General features: G+C 42.6%; 1 protein-coding gene across 5 annotated transcripts in view; it reads right to left on the reverse strand.

Annotated features, from left to right (window-relative positions):
• The window catches only part of PTPRG (protein tyrosine phosphatase receptor type G), a 775417-nt gene that overhangs the window by 28458 nt on the left and 721542 nt on the right, over positions 1–25417 (reverse strand). For all 5 annotated transcript variants that reach the window (XM_070359914.1, XM_070359913.1, XM_070359912.1 and 2 more), the window contains 6 exons: positions 21050–21141; positions 12387–12483; positions 5694–5776; positions 5372–5506; positions 3976–4110; positions 1669–1841 (listed from right to left, as the gene is read on the reverse strand). In XM_070359914.1, coding sequence (XP_070216015.1) covers positions 1669–1841; positions 3976–4110; positions 5372–5506; positions 5694–5776; positions 12387–12483; positions 21050–21141 — 715 coding nt within the window. The remainder of the gene's footprint in view (positions 1–1668; positions 1842–3975; positions 4111–5371; positions 5507–5693; positions 5777–12386; positions 12484–21049; positions 21142–25417) is intronic.

Raw genomic sequence — 25417 nt, forward strand, 5'->3', positions numbered from 1 at the left:
TCCTGGCAGCCGCGTGCCCACACCAGAAGCACTCCCGCGGAGGCATCACCTGGCTTTCCCGCTCCCCCAGCAATCCTGGGGGAGCCCATCGTCCTTTCAACACACCCACTTTCTGCCCACCAGACTCCCCAGTGGGCTCAGTACTGGAAAGTTCCTGTTGAAAAGGATACTTTCCTTCCATAATCCAGAGGTGGGCTAGGAAGAGCCCACCTGGAAAAGCCGGCCTCTTTAATCCCACATCCTAACTGTTATTTCAGAAAAATAGGGAGACCCGAGTTCTGCCGTACTGAACAACAAACTTCTTTTGGGCAGAATCTCTGCTCCCATGCCCCTAGCAGGTTCCCCGTCTGACACAACTCTGCTGAGACACGAGCTCTCTGGTAGACTCTCTCTTCTGTTTTAGTGATTGTAAATGGATTAGCAAAGATGGAGAGTTCCCGTGGCACTCTAAACAGAAGACAGGCTCCAACTCCCGCTGCTCTGTGGGTGCTTATTAGGGGAGCCGCCCCAAAGAAGTGCCAAGGAAGCTGTGCAGCCATGTAACACACATCACAGAGGCAGCAACATCTGTCTGAACGCCCAAGCCAAGCAATCCAGGATGGCTCAGGAAACTCAAACAGGGGCTCTGTATCAACCTAGAGGGGCGGGACGGGGCGGCAGATGGGAGGGAGGTTCAAAAGGGAGGGGATATATGTATACCTATGGCTGACTCATGTTGAGGTTTGACAGAAAACAAATTTCTGCAAAGCAATTATCCTTCAATAAATAAAAAAATACACTAAAAGCATTTTTAAACAATCAGCTGAGGTTGATTTCCAGGTGGCTCAGTGTAAAGAATCTGCCTGCCAAATGCAGGAGACACAAGAGACATGGTTCGATCCCAGGGTCGGGGAGATTCCCCTGGAGAAGGAAATGGCAACCCACTCTAGTATTCTTGCTTGAGAAACCCCACCGGCAGAGGAGCCTGGAGGGTATGCGGTCGTAGAGTTGGACACAACTGAGCATTAATGTTACTATTTACTAAGGTTGTTTAAGGTACTTTAGAAGGTAAAACAGGCTTTTTATGTGCTTTACAAAGGTATTTTATTTGAGCTTATAGTACCTATAAGCTCAAAGCCTTTCACCCAGAAAATAAATACTATTCTTTGGAGAAACCCTACAGAAAAGCCATATTCAAAAACTCAAAAGCTCCTCAATGCTCTGTGGTGACCTAAATGGAAAGGAAATCCAAAAAACAGGGGATATATGTATACATATAGCTGATTCACTTTGCTGTACAGCAAAAACGAACACACACTCTAAAGCAACTATACTTCAATAAAAATTAAAAACCAAAAAAAAAACCCCTCAAAGTTTCTAGTGTGGGAAGTTCTAAACTTGTGTTTAAGTTTTTTATATATTAGGAGCTACCAACAATTGCCTTATAAAATAACGCTGGATTTTATCAATAATGAGATGGTGTTATAAAAACTGGAGACTCATCCTCTAAGAGTTCATTCTGTTTTACCCTCACAAGCAGCAGCTGCTTTCTTACTGTTAGAGGACTATAGTGACCTCCTGTAACCCTCACAAGTCTCAGTGGTCCCAGTCTGGGGCGGAAGACTCTAGTTTGGTGTCAGAGCAGCGGCAGGCCCGCAGCCTCTGCCTCCCCAGTCGGGCGGTCCTCACCTGCAGTGCACCAGCACAGGCCCCATCTCCGGCGTGCGGGCTGCCGAGGACCTCCTCACGAAGGTCAGCACTGGGAGGGCGTACTCCGGGACCCCCATGTCGGGCCACTGCGTGTAGTGGTACTGGATCACCACACGTTCATTCTGCCGCCCCTTGGGATTTCCCTTCTGCCCCTAAGAGAAAGGCAAGAAAGCATGTCTTTAAGCCAACAGTGGGCATTCTAGATGAAGATGATGTAAGGATGGCACGAATCCCAACCTCTGTTCTCATTTCGCCCTAACTGCTGATATCCTCTCTGAGGTCCTCTCAGGCCACAAATGAGGACATGACCCAGCTGGATGAGAAGGCTCAGATACCTCATAGAAGAGAATATGGTTTCACTCTGCACCAAGAATGAATGTTTCATATTTCATTTTTCTGGATCTGCTATCCAAAGAGCTCAGTAATTTGCCTACAAGATTTCTATTTCCTAGGTGCTTCCCTAATGGCTCAGCAGTAAAGAATCCACCTGCCAGTCCAGGAGACGAGAGGTTCTATCTCTGGGTCAGGAAGATCCCCTGGAGAAGGGAATGGCAACCCGCTCCAGTATTCTTGCCTGGGAAATCCCATGGATAGAGGAGCCTGGCGGGCTGCAGTCCATGGGGTCGCAGAGTCTGACACAACTTAGCAACTAAACAACAACTTTCATTTCCTGACTTCCTGCCCCAGCTCCTCTGACTCTGTGCCAGGACTCCCATTCCTTCTCCACTGTCCAGGCTGATGCAGGCACATGCTTGCAACCTCCAGGAAGTGTGGGGAAGATCCTTCTCAACGTCCAGAGTCCAAGGCAACAGTCAATTTATCTGTCCCTTTCAAAATGAATTTTTGAGAGTTGTTTTCCTTTAAGTGGCTGAACTTTTTACATTTCAACCACTTTGGTTGACAATCTTCTTCAAACAGATCAGTTTCTGTGATGTGTTTTTATTATTATTATTATTATTACCAATACTTGTAAAATTTTAAAATGTTTTTGATGATTCAGGGTCATGAATCCATCGACATTGAACACTGTAGGGTGCTTGGCCCTGTGCTACAGGGCTTGGATGTCCTTGATTATCAATTCCCCAGTTACCTCTCCTTTTCCTTTTTCTTCCCCATTTTCAGTTCCTACTGTCAGTGTGCAAAACACCAGACATTCCTATTTGACATCCTCCTCTGACTTAAGGCATTTCTAAAAGAAGAGTAAGTGGGCCACATTTAAATACCTGAGATGTTTCCATGCCTAATGGACATTATACTTCATGACTATAAACTGGTTATTGGTTAGCTTGAACCAACTAACAGCTCTGGTGTAGAGAACATAGATAAAGACAGTGCTACTGATCTTTATGTATAATACTTCTGCCATTCTTGGGAAGAAAAATACACATGGAAAGGACTGTTAACCCTGGACCATGAATGGGCTTCAGAGCCACTGAAATGGTATACAAAAACCTGAGTAAATGTGAATTCTTCTGGGGCAAGAGGCAGACAGTTTTATCGCATTCCCAAAGATGTCCAAGCCTAGAAAAAGAAATGAACCATTGCTACCAACAGCTGCCTACCTAAGCCTCCGCAGAGTAAGTAACACTCCACGCTGTCCTAATGAGCATCTGTCCTGAGTTCCTAGGACTGCTAGAGTGATCTATGAGTCTCAATGGGACAGTGGATTTTCAACAAGAGGAACTGAGAAAACTTAAAAGTGGCATTTCCACAAGGGTGATTCTCAGGATGGCAAGAGTTCTTTAGTGTTAAATCACATTAGGAAACACGACAGAGTTACATCGGTTTCCTTACTCTGGCACTCTGGGTACTTGTTTTCCTTGTAAATTTTTAAGGGGGAATTCAGGCTCATGTAGCATTCATTTTCCACACTGAATCACAGAATTTGAGTTTTGCAAATGTGTCCTTGGGACACACTTTGGGAAACACTGCTTTAAAGCTGTCAGACAATTAGATTTAAAAAGCTAAATTACCAAACAGATGCTGCCATATTTGCTGGTTACCAAAACCTCAGAGGACCTTTTGTCCCTCCCCCACTCCAAATGAAGCCTCCTTCATGAAGAGATTAAAGAACTCAGTCAGGCCAGTTAAATTCTATTATGTGCTTTGCCAATATCTTTCACACCATACATTGATGTCAATCAAGAGAGTTGTGAAAAAACGTTTCAAAAATACTTTTTTAAAAAAAAAACCAAGTTGGTTATGAGAGTTGGCCTTGGTCGCACAGTGATTTTCATACTAGTTTAAAAAGAGACGCCCTGGCAGCCCACCCAACCCCTTCAATACCTTTTTCACTTTTGTATTTCTGACTGAGAAACGACGAACAGTGTAGCAGGCATGTACTTTTGTGCTCTTCAGGGTGACAATAATGTTTCCATACTCCTCACTGTTCTCGGTGGGCCAATACTGATCACATTTTCGCTGCAAAAAAGATAAATAAAAACAGTTGTAAATTATAACTACAATCGATACCACAATGCCACTGTTGGTAATACCACAATGCCACTGCGGTTTCAAATAGCACTGTTGAAACACAGGTACTCTCACCATGTGGCTGACTAAGTCAGGAATGAATGGGCTGCAGTCCTCGCAGGCAGCTGCGACCCCTGCAGAGGTTAATCTTGGGACACGTGTGGGCTAGATCATTTGAGGACTGGGCCTAGTATTTGTGACCATTCTGCATCTCACGATGTACTTTAAAGAGGGTCTAGGAAAAGTCCTGTATATTTGACCCATACGAAATGTGGGTAGGTTACCAAGGAAGATTAAGTATCATTTGGGAGGTTGGCCTGCATTCACAGGTAAAGGAAAAGTCCCTTGCGGGACTTCCCTGGTGGTCCAGTGGTTAGCACTCTGCACTTGCAATGCAGGGGGTGCAGGTCGGATCCCTCACTGGGGAACTAAGATCCGATATGCCATACCATATGTGGCTAAATACACGAAGCGGGGAAAAAGGGAAAGTCTCTTGTAACTGTGAGAGCCTTTGTGTTAAAAACTGGTCACCAATTTTGACTCCACGAAGGGAGGCAGTAGTGATTCTGAGTAAGGGACTAGAGCCTGGGACCTTATTCTATTCCATTCCATTAATTAATTCATATCTAATGTAAGTTCAAAATCCGATAACGTTAAACTATGACTCATCGTCTTTAAAAAAGATTCTCTTAGAGACGGTCGAGGTGTTTAAGCGGTCTTTACTCCCCTGGATTTGAACTACTAGTATTTCCTCAACTATATGCTGCGTTTCTTCCACCATCCCTACTTTTGTCTTTCTTCCCACTGTACTTAGAATGTCCTCCCTTCTCTTTTCACATCTGTGTGACTCTTCTGCCTTCTCTTTCATTGCTTAAATCTCACCTCAAACATTAGCTCTTTAAAAAGTTATCTGTACTACAGAATATGTCCATGCATTTTGCAGCATCCTTCTAATTAATACCTTATTCATCTTTTTTAAAAAGACTTTTATAAATGTATTGTTAATCTATTTGAGAAAGGCAGATTAACACCTAAAGATACCCTGTTCACCTTGATCATCATGTTTAACCCCCTCTGGAAAGTGCCCACTTTCCTGGCATGGTGGACTCTTCTCATTTCTCTAATCTTCTGGCCTTATCAAGTTTCTGCCCTACAGCAGACACTCCACAAGTAATTTTTTGAGTGAAGGTACATGAGTAAAAGTTCTTACTCTTCCTTTTTCCACAAGGTTCGTAATCATGACAATGATTCCAGTGTTTTGTTCCCAAATCATCCTCCAGAAATCTTCAAACGTGGACTTTAACGGTCCCTGGGTGGCGATGTAGGCTTTCGCTTTGTTGTAACCCTTCAAAGATGACACAGCACAGTGAGATGAAGGCAGTACCACAGCCCGGTTAATAATTCAAGCGCCTTCCATACTGAATAGGCTGTGTTTGTCATGAAAGCTCTGTGCAGTACGAAAACACATTCAACCGTCTCAGCAGCACGCTTCATTTATCAGAAACAGGTTTAGGAAAACATTTCTGACTTACATCGACATAGTTTGCATTAATGTAGTCGCTGTGCTTAGAGTCTTTTCCTGGTAAAGGTCTTAACTTCACCCTACTGTGATCATCTATAGAGGGTAAGAAAGAAAAAAAAGCAAAAACAAAATGTATGAGTCAAAAACTAGCAGCATTCTGAAGCACACAACAAAGCAAAGAGGCAACGTGGCATCTCCCAGAGGGCCCTGGGAAAGCTTTTGGCAGAAGAACAACTAAAACATCAAAGCTACAGCATTGGGACCCCTCTGCATATCACGGGGACACTCCCACCGCATGCTCTGATCTGTGAGTGCTGATATGCAAGAAATGCAAATAGTGGTCCTTATTAGTTCATGTAAAATGATTCAAGATGCAACCCTCTGAAATTCCCTTATCCTACATTTTAAAACAAGTTTCCAAGATCTTTGATTACCTATGTTCCATCCCCTCTCCACTGATACAGATATAAAAAGGTGATTATTATATCAAGTCCAAAACATCAACTTTTAGGAGATGCCACTCAGCTGGACTCCCCACCACCCCAGCAGACCCTGAGTAACTGAGGGAACTGGAGCTTGCTTCTCAGAGTAATCTCAACGCAGGCATCTGAAGTCCGTGATCAGATTCAAGACCCACTTAACCTTTGCCTATGAACAAAAGGTGAGCGCTGATATGTGCCTCTGGTTGTCCAACAGAAGGAGCTTGCATTTATAAGGTAACAAACAGAAGAAAGCTGAGGTCATACTTTTTTTTCCCCCCTCTAGCTAGAAAGAGAATGGGCAAAAGCTGATTTACATTTCTATTTATAATCATGATCATAAAAGGCTAGTTCGAAAAGAAGTCCAATGAGTGGATTAGCATGGACATTACTGACCTCAGACTACTTCATGCACTTCTGGAAAGCCCTCCACATTCTTGAACTCTGAACTGCTTTTGTGCTGAGAAATGCACAGACTGCAGTGAATCTAAACAGGGGCTGCCTGTTGAATCTAAACAGGGGCCCCACGTGAAAATATTCTCTTAAGGCATCTGGATTCAAACTCTTTGTAGCATTATATTGTTATCTCACAGACTGACAAATAAGAACACATACTCAAGTTGCATTCTTCATAGTCAATCAAAAAGGTCAAAGACTGGCTAAAAAAGATAAATACTGGAGGTGGCAGACATGTCTGCTTTGAAAGCTGTCATGGTTCCATGAGAAAAGGCTCTTCCTATATTGTGCATCCAGCACCTTCATGGACTAATTCTACTTGTTCCATGACACTTCCACGCTATTCTCTGCTATATAAAAGCGTTAATATAGGGGAAGACCAAAGTGATGGCTGATGTGCCCAGAACCTGACCAAGGAGCCGAGATAGTACCAAAACCTAACTCTCTGAACTTGTGAAAATAAAACACCTGATTTGAATTTGTGAACATTATACCTCAAGTAAACTTCTGAAAGTACAAACACATCTAACCAGAAATAGTGGTTTTCTGGCAAAACAGGATGACCCTTGAGCACATCACACAGAGTTGCTCTGACTTCCTCTTTGCCGCATACTTTTAGCTAAGGCAGTGAGGTCACTAGAAGTAGACGCTGCCATGGTGGAGAGAGTGATGTGGACATATGTGAGGCATATATGTGCATATATCTCTGCCTGACTGCTGTGGTCAGAAATGAGGTCTGTACATGGACAGTTCTTCACAATCTCAGGGAGGTGAGCCTTGATTGAGCTGGTCAACCAACGCTGCCCGAGTCAATCCATGCAAAGACTGGTGAGAAAAGAAAAGTTCGACTCTTCTTCCTTGTTCTCTTTTTCTCCTTCTCTCAGATAACTGAAACAAATACTCTTATTTAAGAAATGACTTTTAGTTCTTTTAAAACTTTTTCTAGAAGTAAAACTACACTCACAGATGACATGAGGTTGTACATAGAAACCCTAAGGTCATATAAGACAAGTCCACAGCTAACATCATACTCAAAGATGAAAAGCTGAAAGTTTTCCCTCTAAGATTGGGAACAAGACAAGGATGTCCATTCTTGCCATTTTTATTTGTCATGGTACTGGAAGTCCTAGCCAGAGCATTTAGGCCAGAAAAAGAAATGAAAAACATCCAAACTGAAAGGAAGAAGTAAAACTGTCACCATTTGCAGATGACATGGCATTATAATTAGAAAACCGTGACAGACTCCATGAAAAAAACTGTTAGAACTAATAAATGAATTTAGTCAAGTTGCAACATACACAATCAACATACAGAAATCTACTGAATTTCTATACACTAAGAATGAATTATCAGAAAGACAAATTGAGAAAACAGTCCCTTTTATTATTGTCTCAAAAAGAAGAAAATACCTAGGAATAAACTTATCTAAGGAGGTGAAAGACCTGTATGTTGAAGACTGTAAAACACTGAAAAAGAAACTGAAGACATGAATAAATGGAAAGATATGCTATGCTCATGGATGGACTGGAAATCAATCTACAGATTCAGTGCAATCCCTATCAAAATTCCAATGCTACTTTCCACAGAGATAGAACAAACAATCCTAAAATGTGTATGGAACCATAAAAGAACTCAAACAGCCAAAGCAATCTTGAGAAAGAAGGACAAGGCTGGAGGCATCATACCCCTGGTTTCAAATTATATTATAAAGCTATAATAATTTGAAAAGTACTAGCATAAAGACAGACACATATATCAATGAAACAGACGAGAGAGTCCAGAAATAAACCCACACATATACAGTCAATTTATTTGTGACAAACAAGCCAAGAACACACGATGGGGAAAGTCTCTTCAATAAGTGGGGCTGGGAAAAATGGGCAGTCATATGCAAAGAATGAAACTAGATTACTATATCACAGCATACATAAAAATTAAGTCAAAATGGATTGAAACTGAATTTAAGGTCTGAAATCATGAAACTCCTGGGAGAAAACAGAGAAAAAAGCTCCATGACGTAGGTCTTGGCAGTGATTTTTTTTCAGTCTGACACCAAAAGCAACAAAAGCAAAAATAAACATGTGGGACCACATCAAACTAAAAAGCTTCTGTATGGCAAAAGAAAGCATCAACAGAAGAAAAAGGCAGCTTTACTGAATGGGAGAAAGTACTTGTAAATCATATATCTGATAAGGGGATGATAAGCAAAATATAAAAGGAACGCATACAAATCAACAGCTAGCAAAACCAGCAATCAATTAAAACATGGGCAGAGGACCTGTTTGGGAACAGAGGCATGTTCCCAAAGCAGATCTATAGCTGGCCAATGGGCACATGAAAAGGAGCTCAACCACCACCAATCTTCAGGGAAATGAGCATCTCACACCTGTTAGAATGGCTATGACCAAAAAGACAAGAAATAAGTGTTAAACAACTGTTAGAACTAATAAATAAGTTCAGTCCAGTTGGTAAGATACAAGGTCAGCATACAAAAATCAATCACACTTCTATCCACAGTCTGAAAACACCAAGGAAACAATTCCAAGTAAAAGAATAATATACTTAGAAATATATTTAACAAAAGCTTAATACTTGTAGCATACAGATTATAAGACATTGCTGAAAGAAATAAAAGATGTCCTACATAAATGGAGAGATGTCCTATCTTCATAAATTGGCAGACCTAATTCTATTAATATGGCAGTGTTCCCCGTATCAGTCTACAGAATGAACATAATCTGTATTAAAATTCCAGCTGCACTTTTTGTAGTAATAGGGAGGTCCTGAAATTCATATGAAAAACAAAGGATCCAAAATAGCCAAAAGAATCTTGACAAAGAAGGCCAAAGTTGAAGGAGTCACAGTTTCCAATTTCAAAACTTATTACAAAGCCATGGTCAGTCAGTGACCAAGACAGTGTGACACTGCCATAAAGACAGACATACAGATCAGCAGAAAAGAAATCAAAGTATGGAATAAACCCTCACCCTTATGGTCAGCTGATTTTCTGTGGAGTGCTTAAGACAATTCATTATGGAGAGAAAGAAGAAACTTTTTAAAAAATGGTGCTGAGACAACTGGATATTAACACAAAGAAGAATGAAGCTGGACCCCTACCTCACACTGTATACAAAAATTAACGCAAACGGGTCAAAGGCCTAAATGTAAGAGCTAAGACCAGAAGAAGCTGACAAAAAAAAAAAAAAAAAGGTATATATTTACGATCTTGGATTAGGCACTGGTTCATTACATATGACAAGAGCACAGGAAACGAAAAAAGAAAAAAAAAAAAACTGGGTTTCACCAAAGTTTTAAAAGTTGGTACCTCAAAGGACATTATCGAGGAAGTGAAAAGATGACATGGTGAATGTAAGAAAATATTTGCAAATTATATATATATTTGTATCTATAATGTATAAAGAATTCAACAATAGAAAGACGAGTAAACAAATATAAAAACGAGCAAAGGATCTAAATAGACATTTCTCTAAAAAAGGCAGAAAGGTGGCCAACAGACACATGAAAAAATGTTCAACATCACTAATCACTGGGAAATGCCAATCAAAACCGCAACTACAGTGAGATACCACTTCAAGCTCATCACCATGGCTATTATCAGAAAAAAAACAAAGTAACGCATGTTGGCAAGGATGTAGAAACACTAGAACCTGCATATATTGCTGCTGAGAATGTAAAATGGCGCAGCCACTTCGGTAAACAGTTGGGCAGCTCCTCAAAATATTAAACATAAAGTTACCATATGAGCTAGGTATTCTATTCCTAAGTATATACCCCAGGGAACTGAAAATAGATGTCTATATAGAACCTTATACACAAATGCTCATAGCAGCATTATTAATGACAGAAAGTAGAAACAACTCAAATATCCACTGAGAAATGAATAAACATGGTATATCTATACCGTGAAGTATTATTCAGGCATAAAAGCAACGCCCTGTGTACCTTTTAACAACATCATGTGGAGTAGAAGCGTCCAGACACAAAGGGCACGTACAGAATGATTCCATTTAGATGAAATATTCAGAATAGGCAAACACACAGAGAAAGAAAGTAGCTACGTGGCTTTTAGGGACTTGGGAGCAGGAGGAATTAGAAGTGACTGCTCATGGATAAGGGGTTTCATGTTGAGGTGATTAAAATATTCTAAAATTAGACAGTGGTGATGGTTGTACAACTCTTTGACTAAACTAAAAACCACTGAAATTAAATTTAAAATCAAATTATCTTGAAAATGGGTGAATTGTGTATGTTATATAAATTATATCTCACTGCAGATGACACCACCCTTATGGCAGAAGGTAAAGAGGAACTAAAAAGCCTCTTGATGAAAGTGAAAGAGGAGAGTGAAAAAGTTGGCTTAAAGATCAACATTCAGAAAACTATGATCATGGCATCCGGTCCCATCACTTCATGGGAAATAGATGGGGAAACAGTGGAAATAGTGTCAGATTTTATTTTTGGGGGCTCCAAAATCACTGCAGATGGTGATTGCAGCCATGAAATTAAAAGACGCTTACTCCTTGGAAGGAAAGTTATGCCCAACCTAGATAGAATATTGAAAAGCAGAGACATTACTTTGCCAACAAAGATTCGTCTAGTCAAGGCTATGGTTTTTCCAGTGGTCATGTATGGATGTGAGAGTTGGAACTGTGAAGAAAGCTGAGCGCCGAAGGATTGATGCTTTTCAAACTGTGGTGTTGGAGAAGACTCTTGAGAGTCCCTTGGACTGCAAGGAGATCCAACCAGTCCATCCTAAAGGAGATCAGTCCTGGGTGTTCACTGGAAGGACTGATGCTAAAGCTGAAACTCCAGTACTTTGGCCACCTCATGTGAAGAGTTTTGGGGGCAGGGGGAGAAGGGGACGACAGAGGATGAGATGGTTGGATGGCATCACCGACTCGATGGATATGGGTTTCAGTGAACTCTGGGAGTTGGTGATGGACAGGGAGGCCTGGCGTGCTGTGATTCATGGGGTTGCAAAGAGTTGGACAGGACTGAGCAACTAAACTGAAAGTATTATTAAAAATCTGTCTACAGTGGTGTGTAACTTTAAACATACTATTACATGAAACTATGTACATTAACCATAAACATCTGTGCTCCTGCTCTCAATATCGAAGTGTGTATTTTCAGCCAGTGAGTCAAGTCTCGGTGTCTGTGAAAAGTGGCCTTCCAGCCACAGAAGTGGCCTGTCCTCCTAGCAGCCTTGAGGCTCTGTAAGAAGAACTCTTATTTATTTGCTCCTAAACTTCCAGGGTACTCATGGCCCTGGAAATGTTTTGGACAGGACTAAACATGTAGGCCACAAGGAATGAAATAAACCAATTACCTAATCTTTGGAAAGACTGCTCTGAAATTCAGCTTCCTCGATTCAGCTCTCAGTATTTCCATTTGCATTAAAAAGCTTGGCTCTCATGGGTTAAAAACAATGTTAGGCTAGCCACGTGACATTAAATTTTGGTTCCCAACACTGGATATGAAATCACTTCATGTAAAAACAGTAAAGCTCAGAACATTTCCTTCGATCGCCTGATTATGACAACAGAGATCTCGCAGCTTCATGAAACACTAAGGGGGCAGAGGATGTCCCCACTTCTTCTTCTTACACATTGTTGAAGAAGATGGGCCAACTTGCACGTGTAATGCCCTCTTGGCATCCTGATTCCAACTGCTTGCATTTCAGCTCATACCCAGAAGGAAGATTTCATTTCCTTGCAGTTGAAGATAGTTTAAAGTTTATTACTCACATGCTAAAATATTGATGTATCTGTTTTTGTGCTTGTTATCTGGATGATTGGAATGTTCTGCAGTGATGTTCATATCAGCCGTGCAGCGCTGGACTTCCTAGAGAAGGAAATATATAGGGAGGTTACCAAGATTTTTAGACATGCTTTTGGACGCTGAACAACAGCCAAAAGAAAGCAACTATAGACATCCAAAAGCCCAGAGCCTTTACTCACTCCCCAGTCACTGGCCACCATCACCTCCCCAAACTCAACTTCAGAAATGAATACTAACGTATTCATAACAGATGTATGAAGGATGAAAACAAAATAAAAGGGTTTCATTCTTTACTAATTCATCCACCATCCATTTTATTCCAGATCTGACCTAGGCATGAGGATTACAGAAATAGTGTCTCTTTTTGAATATGTTGCAGTCAAATGGGTGAGAAAAACATATAAAAACATGATGATAGTCAAATGTGATTAGTAGAAGAGAGGCCTGAAGAAATGGATAGGAACACAGAAGGTTTAGATGGGAGAGAATTCACCTGGGTCTTAAAAAGATGAACAGGAATATTCTAGAAGAATAATCTCCAGCATGATGTGCAATATGCTTATATTATGGTCCTCACAGCCTTGTTTTATGACAGACTACCAAGTGACTGTCCTCAGCCCTGAAATGACAGTGTGTGTGCGCGAAGTTGCCTCAGTCGTATCTGACTCTTTGTGACCCCATGGATTGTAGCCCACCAGGCTCCTCTGTCTGTGGGATTCTCCATGCCAAGAATACTGGAAAGGGTTGCCATGCTCTCCTCCAGGGAATCTTTCTGACCCATGGATCGAATCCACGTCTCTTATGTCTCCGGCACTGGCAAGCAGGTTCTTTATCACCAGTGATACCTGGGAAGCCCTGAAATGACACTAATAGAACCTAAAAACTGTCATATCTGACTTACCCCATATATGGCTCTGATGCACTAATTTTTAACTCTGATTTTACTTACATGCTCCTTCTTTAGAAAAACAGCCATGGGAGAAGCAACTCTCCTCTTCTATTACCTTTGCCATGGATAGAAACATCATTCATTAGCCTAATAAAAGATTGCTAAAAAAGCCAAATTTTTCTACACCATATGCTTCAAATCCCAAGAAACCACTGGTGCTAACTAATAAAGGAAGTCATTTGCAGTGCACAGCTGCGACAAAGAGCAGGGCAAAGTGACATGAGGGGATCAGGAAAAGCCTTTCACATGTGACAGATGTAACCGAGTTTACTTGCTGCGTGGCAAGTACAGATGATGTCCACAGCATGCTCATCATGTACAATGAAGAACAATGAAATCTATAAGGAACCAGTTGTCTTTTATATTCACCAAGTACTTAGGAGGGGCTCACCATGATCAAAGAGCTAAGGCAAAAAACAACAGGTCACTAAATATTCGGAACCATACTCACAGACACCTGATTCCTGGAGGATGTACAGGCACTTTTTCAGAATTGGGAGGCGTTCCCGGGGGAAGGAAGAATGAGAAAGAACAAAAGGAAGAAAAAGAAGGGGCTTCCTAGGTAGCTCCATGGTAAAGAATCTGCCTGCCAATGCAGGAGACATGACTTTGATCCCTGGTCTGGGAGGATCCCACGTGCCACGGAGCAACTAAGCCTGTGCACACACCTACCGGGTTCTAGAGCCCAGGAACCACACCAAGAGAAGCCAGAGCACTGCAACGAAGAGGAGCCCTGGCTCCTCACAACTGCAGCAATGAAGACCTAGCACAGCCAAAAATAAACACACAAAATTATGTATTAAAAAAAAAAAGGGAGAGAGAGAAGGAAGGAAGGCAAGAAAGAAGAGAGAGAGAAAGAAAGAAAAGCCATATCCATTAGTTCAACACATCTCTCTGGAGAAAGTGTGCATTTCATGAGAGTGCATTATCTTTTTTTACTTTTACTAAATGTGATAAACTCTGATACCTGCTGTTCTATCTAAAATGGTTTATAACCTACAGTTTGGTGAATGCTGGTTTAAAAGGCCTGAAGGCTGCCTTTGGCTGTTCTCTCTAAAATAGACATAAAATGTGAGCGTAATTTAATGAGTCTGCTGTTTTAACATCTCTAGGAACAGGAGCAATGCTAGCCGTACTCAGAATATCTGCCATTCAGGATTGCCTTGAAAGCCCAAGGTGTACTCTTCTGAATAGTTTCAGGGGCAGAAAACCTTTGAAAATGGATTTGTATTCTGGAAGACATTAATTCAGCCTGTACACAAATCTGTGAAATAAGCTGACATGCTTTGGTTCCTGGGTTCTGAAGGTCAAACCTTTGGCATGTACCTCTTCTGGGCTGAGCTGTTCAGACATCCTGTGCTGAGATTTCAGCTTTGAGTACTTTAGTTGGAGATTTGCCTTATTGATATTTTTTTTCCCCATTGTGTGACTCTGACCACACTCACTGGACTGAGGTGGGGCCTCTATTACAGTCTAATGCAATTGGCTGAGCCTGTGTGGGAGCAGCTGTCTGTACTGTTTCAAGCGGCCATTCAATATGGCCAATCAAACTCTGGGCTATCTAAAACCCTTAGTCTGATCTGTCGCCTCTATTTCACTTTTCCAATTATGTGAATGACAGAAAACAAGGAATGGTCATAAATAATGCTAAATCTGATTTTACGAGAACCCAAGGGGTTGGCCTACGGCCTTCTGATTTTGTCTTGTGGATAATAATGTCATCTGTAATTCCTTGCAGTACCGCCTGGTTCATTTAGATGCTGATAATATCATCTGATCCTGGAGTGCTTTTTCTCCAGCTGAACTGGCATTTCAAAGTTAATGTGATTTTAATAGGTGTTAAGACCCTTTGAAGTGACACTGGCCAACAGAATGTGTATAGTACAGTTACTTAGTCAGTACCCAAATAAAAAGTTTAAGATTTAAGCTTGTTTGCACTTTCCTGTCTCTATAACAGAGCCGGAATTCTCAAAATGAATACTATGCGAATGACCAGGACACACCACCACCAAGAAGAGCCAACTGAAAACAAGGGATCTACAACAAAGCCTAACTTAAAAAAAGTGAACCAAAAGAGAAAAAAAGAAAAATACAAGTTGACAGATAGAGAGTTCTTCAGAGATGATACGGGCTGCTTCACCTCGTGCCTGGAGCTGTGGATGGAGGAGGCTGTCCAAAGGCACATGCTGACCTCCTGTCCTCCCATTCAGAAGCTTAATTGGAAAAAAAGAAAAAAAAGCCGAAACAGATCTAGAAATCTTTCAGGTTACTCAGCTTCACAATGAAGCAAGCTGAGAAGGAAATACTTTGGACCTGGTGACCAAGGGTTAGGCCAAGCGTGTGTAACAGCCTTAGTGTCTGAGCTCAGGCCGCCCCCATCTACGTTCAGGGGCCTGTCCTGCACGAGAATAAGTCAGGACCACAGCACAGTGCTCGCTGAGTGTCGGACAGGGAGCTGGCCCTCATCAGGTACCAGTCACACCCTCTGCCAGCCTCTCCTCCCCTCTGCTCAGGCGACCACTATGGCCACACTGGTTTTCTTCAAAGGCTGCTTACCTATGTTCTTCTCTTGCTCAGACACCTCTTAGAGAGATTCCAAACCCCCGAGTCAGGCTTTCAGGGCCCCCACCTATGTACCTCTTCCTTCCCAACACCGGACAGTTTTAACTCTGTGCCCTTTGAACAGCCTGTACAACCTCCTGCTCTCTGCTTCACAGCAATTTTCCTTACCCAGGATAGTCTGTGCTCCTCTTCATCCCCCTCTAAATCCGTATGTCTTTATCCCAAGTGTCTGCCTTACCCTCCAGAAAATCAACCTATCTCTGAAGAAACTATCCCAGTGTCTGTCATCCTACAGCTGGTCTATAAAACAGAATTATTTTTTCCTGTACAACTTGGCTAACACACTTTTTTCCTCACTCTTCATAAGAGCCTCAACGTAAAAACCTCAGCTTCATCACCTATGATTTCTTTCACGATAAGGTTTTACAAAGTTTTCCTTTGGGTCATATAAGACCCACCCCGGCATTCTGTCACTGAGGCTCAGGAAACTGCCAACTTGCAGGCAGCCTTCTTTCTGCAGTTTTCCACCTCCGTCAGGAACTCCCTCGTATGTGTCATCAGCAACAACGGAACTCTGCATCTTACATAAGGTAATTGTGGCCACTGGCCCCTTGGTGCCTGGGCTCAAGGTGGACAAAGCTTTGTTCTCTTGATTTAAGATGAGCAACCGGCCCAAATTCAGCTGAGCTGGAGCTAACTTTAACAGACTCGATCCCCCAAAGGATCTTGTCAAGAGGGTATTGGACCTCTGGCCTCATCTCTGCACTCCACTTTTAAGCCTGTGATGCTCCTGACCTCTGCCTATTAATTCTGCTGACCCACAGGGCCTTGCAGCTCCCCTGATTTTGAAAGATTATTTGCTAGCACCGAGCCTCTGGAAGACTCCTTGATTATGACCTGGGAGGCGGGGGAAGAGTGAGGCTGAAGTCAGCTAAGGTAGTCAAGGGAATAGTCACTGAGCACTATCCTGACACCAGGATTGATGCTATTTCCAGGGACTGCAAAATCTGCTAAAGCTATAATGTCCCCAGCTTTTTAACAGCCTTCAGAATTTATCTGACAAGGACAAAAAGCTTGCATTCAGTATCACCTCTAGACAAAGACTCAAAATTACCAGCGGATCATTTCTCATTCTCCTTAAGCAGCAAAGTTCTGAACACATGACAGGTATTCACCATTTTTTTTTTTTCCCATTTCCCTCCACAATCTGAAAACAAGATGGGGCAAATAATAGAACTTTCGCGGAAAAACCCAATCAAAATTCCTAGCAGCCTTTCTCCTCTGCTTTCCTGGCAGAACTTCATTCCTGGATTGGCACTTCTTTTGCTCTGACCTCTTTCTGCATTAGCTGTGTTCACTCTGGTCTCCCCCAACCAGAATGAACTCTCTGAGGGCAAGTTCTCTGTCCAGTCCATCTCTGTGCCTTATAAAACATCCAGAGAATAGCAGGTACTTAGTAACTGTAGAATGACTGGCTTCAACGCCTTTTCATGGGCAAACTGGAAAAGACCCTGATGCTGGAAAGATTGAGGGCAAGAGGAGAAGGGGACGACAGAGAATGAGATGGTTGGATGACATCATGGGCTCAACAGACATGAGTCTGAGCAATCTCTGGGAGATACTGAAGGACAGGGAAGCCTGGCATGCTGCAGTCCATGGGGGCACAGAGTCAGACAAGACTGAGCAACTGAATAACAACATGGGCAAATATTAACTGTTAAGTGGTTTTCTCTATAATCTTAAGATTCGTTCTTGGACTAATTTCAGGCCTCTATTCACAAGTTATGTAAGATTTTTGTAAGTGAGATTCTCAGCCCTTTGGGAAGGCTCTAGACCATGAAGATCATGTATTGGGCTCCCAGTATTCTTAGTTGTGGGATGGGGTGGGGGGTGCGGTAGCTCCTTTATTCTAACCTCCCTCTTCTACTTTTTTTGCCAAGGAATTTACTGGTCCGTCAGCTGCATGATCAGTTTTAGACAATCACTGATCATCTTGGTTAATTCTCCTTACTATAGGATACTACTTACTTAAATGCAGAGTCTGGATGGCCTTAGGGCTAAACATGTGGGCTTGAATCAGAAAGCTTTGGTCTTCCTGATCAGAAAGTGGTCCTACTGCTGCCACTTCATTACTGAACTAACCAATGCCTCAGTCTTCCTCATCTGCAAAATGGGGACAAAACAGCTCACAGCTCACAAGGGTTATTTCTGAGGAATGAGTGAAATAATCTGAGCAATGGTGCCAAGCAGATATCGGCTGTAATTACTCCATGTAAAAGGACCCGGAAATCTGGAGCTGAGGTTTCTACTCTCTTAACACGATGAGGGTTTTGTTTTATTCTTGTTGAATTACACAAAATCTCTTGTCCTGACCTTATTTTTTTTTTTTTTTTTACAGTCTATGACTATCTCTTGTCTATAAAATAGCCTTGATAAGGGAATCTCCTCGCGGTCCACTGTTTAGGACTGCTGAGCACTTGGGTTCAGTCCCTGGTCAGGGAACCGAGATCAAGCTGCGTGGTACAGCCAAAAAAAACCAGCCTTGAGAGTTTGTTAAAGATCCTATTACTATTTTCCTTTTTAGCAGAGCTATGTAAAAGGAGCACTACTGTTTTAAAATACTTCAAATTTCTCCTAAATTTGAAGGCCAACAGTACAGAAGTAGGCTTTTCTACCGTCTCATTTCCTTCTCTGCATGAGTGTCTTACTATTCTTTTTGGAAGAAAGGATGTTCTTGCTAGGGTGAAGAGCCCTGACTTGAAACCTTTCAAACTAGCACAGACTGTGAAATAACAATGATAAAACAAAGCCACCCATCTCCCCGCCCTCCCTGTTCCAGTCCCAAACATACCAGGTGACAAGCTACAGACTTCAATATAGGTGACAAAAGCTACAGCCTCAGTAATTTTTTTTTAGGCTAGAAACAGGGTACAGATGCCCAGGACTTGTTAAGAGGCGTGATTTTGATGCAGTGAAGCCCATTTTGAGTCAGAGCCAGTTTACAGAGGTGTAGCTGATTATTTTGAATAATTAAATGGTGTCAAAACCAGCTGTGATGAATAGCACTGGGGTCTCAAATCATAAATAATTGAGAAACTGGAGCTGCATTTGATCATCCTGATCAAATTCTCGTCTCGAGAGGATGAATGTTTGTCCGGAATACCATCAACATTGTTAAATGCCTCAATATTCTTGCTCAGTCATCCAGCCAACAGTCAATTGAACTAAATCACTCAAACACCCCACACATGTGCTGTCCTCATGAATGCAAAATGTCTGACTTCACACCATGTGCTCTGTACTTGGACAGGCACCTTTTTTTGGGTCAGCATCTAATAGCCGCATTAAGCACTTGACATGTTTTTTTTGCTTTTTCCAAGAAACGTATGACTCTGCAGAATACGTCAGAGGGGTCCTTCTCTCTACCATCTTTGCTCTGCTTCTGCTCCAGAAATAAAACAAAGAACCAAAAAGCTAGGAGAGGGACTTCATTTAAAACAAGTTGTCAATGTAATTGCCTTTAGGATGGCCTTCAGGGACTCCCAAATTTGCATAGAAACAGGGCTTCTGGTCTTCTTTTTTCTCTCTCCTCCTCTGTGAGAAAATAATTGAGCCTCCCAGCCGTATGGCTCCTAGGTGATCTCCAAGGGCTTCCCTTTCATTATTCCAAGTGGGCCCCCAGACCAATTTTGTGAAAAGAGGTGGGCAGGTTAGCACCCTCGGCGTCATTTCCATTTTAAAGGAGAAATGAGACAGAAAGGAACTGACTTACCCACAAAGCTAGAAGACAGCTGAGCTGCCACGAAAACTTGGCCCCCTCAGCACCGCTCGTGCTGCCAGAGATGTGCCTCAGTGAAGCGCCTCAGTGAAGAAAAGGGCAGTCTGTTTAATAGCTCCTCATTGACACCCTGTCACTGCCGAGCTGGCGCGGGACCCGGAGCTGGCAGGGCGGTGCGCGCTGCTCTCTACCTTCCTTGTTCCCTACACACCAGCTCTCAAAACCAGGAGGCTCTGCTCACCCATGTCTCCTCTCCAGGGCTTAATAATCGCGAAAACAAGAACAATCCACTTTTGCACGGGCTTAACTGTTAACGGAAAAGGCAATGGCAGCCCACTCCAGTACTCTTGCCTGGAAAATCCCATGGACGGAGGAGCCTGGTGGGCTGCAGTCCATGGGGTTGCGCAGAGTCGGACACGACTGAGCGACTCAGCAGCAGCAGCTATTAACCTAGCTCTCTCCAGGATGTTCATCATTCGTTTCTGCCAACATGGTTGGGGTAGGAAGTGATGTTGCTGCCATTTTCAAAAAGGAAGGATGGTGGGGTGGGGGAGGTGGCTTCCCTGGTGGCTCGGTGGTGAAGAATCCACCTGCCAGTGCAGAAGACACGGGTTCGATCCCTGGTCTGGGAGGATCCCACGTGCGGTGGAATAGCTAAAGCCTGTGTGCCACAACTACTGAGCCTGTGCTTTAGAGCCTGGGAGCCGCAACTACTGAAGCCTGCACACCCTAGAGCCTGTGCGCTGCAACAAGAGAAGGTGTCACAGTGAGAAGCTGGTGTATCGCAACGAGAAAGTGACCCCTGCTCTCCATAGCTAGAGAAAGCCTGTGAAGCTACAAAGCCCCAGCACAGCCAAATAAATAAATAAAATCATAAAAAATGAGGAAACTGGGGATCAGAGGTGAAATGACTGGCTCCAGAATGATCATGACTGGTGGAGCCGGCATCTGACTCCTCAGACTGACAACCTGTGGTCTCCCCTACACCATGTGCCTCCCAGAACGGACGTGGAATTAGGAGCCTGTCCTCTGCATGACGACTGCTGTCCCAGTGAGAATGCAAAAGACACAATCCGAGTCTGCCTCTTTCCTTCCACTGAGTCTGTTCTCTCACAGAAATGCATGTTCAGGAAGTGTGCAGGCAACTCTCTTTCACCTCACTTGTACTGGGAAAGGAAGGCCCGTGAGAACTCTCAGTGTAAGGAAAAGACAGCCAGTCCCCACTTTCCTCAGTGACTGCTTTTGTGATGCTCGAGATACATTCATTTCAAGTTTACAAACAAATCTCTGTAAAAGAAGAGTTAGCTTTCTGGAAAGGAACGTCCGGTTTTGAAGCATACCTCAAAATCCTCGGAGAACCCATGCTGGTTATTAGAATAGAGCTCACCGATGTGTTTAACAAACTGTTTGACAGGAATGGCTTCCATGTCATCTGTAGGAATAAAATAATATTCAGAGTCACATAGATTCCTTTTAGAAACAAATGACACCGATAAGGGAATTCCTAAAGACAGGTATTTGATTTCTGCAAAGAGTGATATAACTGTATCACCTGAAATAAACGTCTTCCAGAAAAATGCCTTCTCTGGATTTCCTTGACATTAGGGTCTCATTATGATTTTTGAATGCCTATTGGAAAATACTCTGATGCTGGGAGGGATTGGGGGCAGGAGGAGAAGGGGACGACAGAGGATGAGATGGCTGGATGGCATCACTGACTCGATGGACCTGAGTTTGAGTGAACTCCGGGAATTGGTGATGGACAGGGAGGCCTGGCGTGCTGCAGTTCATGGGGTCGCAAAGAGTTGGACACGACTGAGCAACTGAACTGAACTGAAAAGCTAAGTATGGTTTTAAAAATGGTCTATAAAGAATTACCTTTAGTTTTCATATTCAAGGAAATGTACATACTTAAATCACCACATCAGACTTTTAACTAAAACTGAATTTACCAAGTGTACTTGTTGGTTAAGACATGTTATCACGACCTAGGTTTTTCAAGAATTTGCTATTCAGTGGGGTCCAGCTTGAAGTTGGAACAACTCAGTTCTGTTTCTGATCTTTGAAGTCTATGCAATCTTTATACACAATCACAGACAGTCACAGACAGGTGCCACCGAACCAGCTGGCTTTGGGTACACTGCCATCCACGTTTACGTGTTCACAATTTCCGTGCGAGACAGCTGTGTCTACACAATGCCAAACAACCAGTTTGATGGAATTAACTGGATTTTCTTTTGGTGTTGACAGAACTAGGTACAAATTCGGGAAGACGCCACATTCCAATTTATTTGTGATGCTGTCACTTCAAAAGGACGTTTTCAGTTCGTGAGCCTCGTGAGTGTTTTACGCTGATTTACCCAGCTCCACCCTGCACCTTGAGGACGGCCACACCCCACCCACTGGAGCTGCCCGACCTCCCCCTTCTCTCCTTCCCTCGCCCCTCCCCCGCAAATATTTCCTTTTAAAAATACTCTGCTGAATTTGAGATAAACAACAGACATGACATTTACTTTATTCAGAGTGAAAGATCTTTGGCAAACGCACAAACATCTAAACTGCCACAGATGCTTTTCTTAGCAAAGGGTATGAAGATCTGTATGTGTAAATGAGGTCCTACTTTGGCAAGAATGTTAGAGATCCAGGCTTGACAATCTGATTTCTCTTCATCTGGTGACAGCTAACATTGACTATGTCATTCCTTCTCGACTTTCTTTCGAGAGAGCAAAGCTCTAAGGGTGGCTTTTTGCATCTATTGACATTTTCAAACTTGAATCATTCCTAAGAGGAAAAGAAGCGTCTCTCATACAGTTTGTTTAGGGAAGGTGACTTATAAACGTTCATAACCCAACCTGCTTAGCGGAGAAATGTGACTTATCCAATAGGGGGTGCCTTGTACGTACCAATTCTTTCTGTGTGAACCACTAAAGACCTAATAATTTTAACAGGCCTCCTTATGAAAAAAAAAATGCCAAGTTATTTACAAATATTTCAGGATTGAAGATGTTCATGAATATGCAATCATTTTGCACGCCCAAGAAATCTATAGCGCCCATAATGATGTAACCGGCATTAACAAAGTGAGCTGAGCCAAAATGTTTCCCCGGAATATTTAGCAGAATGCACAGTTCAAGAAAAATTTCCCAAATTATCTGATCACTTCGCTTAAAATGTTTAGAAGTAAGCAAATTCTATAATAAAGATCAAGTGGCAATGAAAAGATCTTAAGTTGAGAAAAGGACTAATGTGTACAAAACTAGAGTGTGTCTAAGAGGTTAACCCAAGAATAAACTCATCTTTGAACAAGAGGCGACATAAATAAGATGAGACACAACCTGGCCCCACAAACACTCTAGCCTACAGACTGCAGCAACACTTTTCTCCTATTTATTTTGAAATGAAAGACATTTCATGAAAGACACTGTTTCCAAGAGTGGAGTGACATGGTTAATAGTTTAATAGGTTGTAAGCCTGCGTCCCCTTGCACCTACCTGAAACTATCACAAAACTGTTACTCGGCTATGTGCACTTGCGTTCAGTCACTTCAGTCATGTCTGACTCTTTGAGACCCCATGGACTGTAACCCAGCAGGCTCCTCCATCCATGGGATTTTCCAGGCAAGAATACTGGAGTGGGTTGCCATTTCCTCCTCCAGGAGATCTTCCCACCCAGGGATGGAACCTGTGTCTCCTGCACTGCAGGTGAATTCTTTACCTATACCCCAGTACAAAATAAGGTTAAAAAAAACAGTGTCATAGGTTGAGGGCAACATTTATTCTGTAATGATAGTTTAGAACTGGAAATCCCCGATAAACTTCAGGTGCCATGATTAAGTATATGGACTCCCAGGTAGCATTAGTGGTAAAGAACCCTCCTGCCAATGCAAAAGATATCAAGAGATGTGGGTTCCAAATCTGGGTTGGAAAGATCCCCAGGAGGAGGGCATGGCAACCCACTCCAGTATTCCTGCCTGGAGAATCCCATGGACAGATAAGCCTGGCAGGCTACAGTCCATGGGGTCACAAAGAGTCAGATACAACTGAAGCGACTTAGCAGGAACGCATGCCATGATTAAGTACATGGACTCTAGCTCCAAATAAGACTGCAGTTCAGCTTCAGAGTTATTTTACTCCAAGGTACATACCACGGTGTTTTAAACGGCAGAGTCCTGTTCGAGTCACTAAAAAAAAAAATCACTTTAAGGTTAACAATTTATTATTTTTTCCTACAAAATGCTCAACTATACGATCTAAGCTAACACTATACATGCCTATAACTCAGTTGGTCAGTTCCTCCCATGGTTAGAAGCAGCAAAACCCAGCAGAGCTCAGTTCAAGAACTGCATATGGAAATATACGACTCACTAGTCTCTCAAATTTGGTTCTTTATCCAAAGAAGTCTAATCACAATTCTCTAGGTTTCCAAGCACCATCAGTAATGTCAAAAAACCACCAAACAACCAAACAGAAAGATATACACACACACACACACACACGCATGGTATAGTGACCACCCGGATAACACATTTTTGTCTTTCAATCAAGATAAATAAAACTGAAGGGTCGTAAATCTTTTTTCCTTCGATATGAAGATAAATATAAGGCTGAAGCTAATTAGAAGTCCTAATAGTTTTCCTCTTACATTGGTTTTCTATTAAATTTCTCTCAACATGAGCCAGATAATTATAAAATTACTCTAACTAGCCAGAAGGCCAAGCAATTAGGACAGCATTGTAGACCTGATCTGCTCAGTTTATATCTGTAGAAAGCCTGTGTACAAGAAGATACCCATCTGTGAGATGTTATTTCCACCTATACAGCCGAGTTTCATTAACAAATGCCACAATGACCAGAGCACTAACTACGGACCAGGCACCTTCTGTGCCCTTTACATGTGTTTACATGTACTCATTCCTCCCAACAGCCCTAAGAGATAGGCACTGTTTTCAATACTCATCTTAAGAGTTGAAAACACAGGCTTGGAAAGATGAATTGAAGCCTGGAGCATGGTGGTGGCAGCTGGCTGCAGAGTCAAGGCGAAGAGTGCTTCTGGTGGGAGAGAGCGGCTGTCGTCTAGGTCACAGTGAAGGGGACACCACTGAAGAGGTGTTTACTGAGCACCTAGGACTCAGCCAGATATTAGTGAGATGGTGTCTGCTCAAGGGCAACGTGTGTCCTACTGAACATAAGAAAGTGAGAGCAAGAACCGCAAGGTGAAGACTGCCAGTGTCTTAAAACGGATGGGTTTGATAACTTGGTGACTAGGGAGAAACAAAGAAGAGGAAAAGAGTTAGAATCAAAGTAAAGATGCCTTGGGACTTCTTGGTGGTCCAGTGGCTAAGACTCGGCGTCTCCCAATGCAGGGGGTCCAGGTTCCATCCCTGGGCTAGTCAGGGAACTAGATCCCATATGCCACAGCTAAGACTTCACATGCCATAAATGAAGAGCCTATGTGCTGTAATTAAGACCTGGCACAGACAAATAAATAGATGATTTAAACAAAAACAAAGACGGTTTCACTGACTACAGGTTAGACGTTGGATTACCATGATTCAGTGAAATGTCTCATGATAGAGTTGAAGGAAATGTGAAGGAAGCCCTCACTGATTGCCAGGGATTACGCTCAGCCTTTTGCATACACTTATCTTCACAAGGACTAGGCACAGAGGGTGCCGTCATCTTCAATTTACACGTAAGGAACCTGAGGCA

This window comes from Bos mutus, chromosome 22, assembly GCF_027580195.1.
Source record: "Bos mutus isolate GX-2022 chromosome 22, NWIPB_WYAK_1.1, whole genome shotgun sequence".
Classification (NCBI taxonomy): Eukaryota; Metazoa; Chordata; class Mammalia; order Artiodactyla; family Bovidae; genus Bos; species Bos mutus.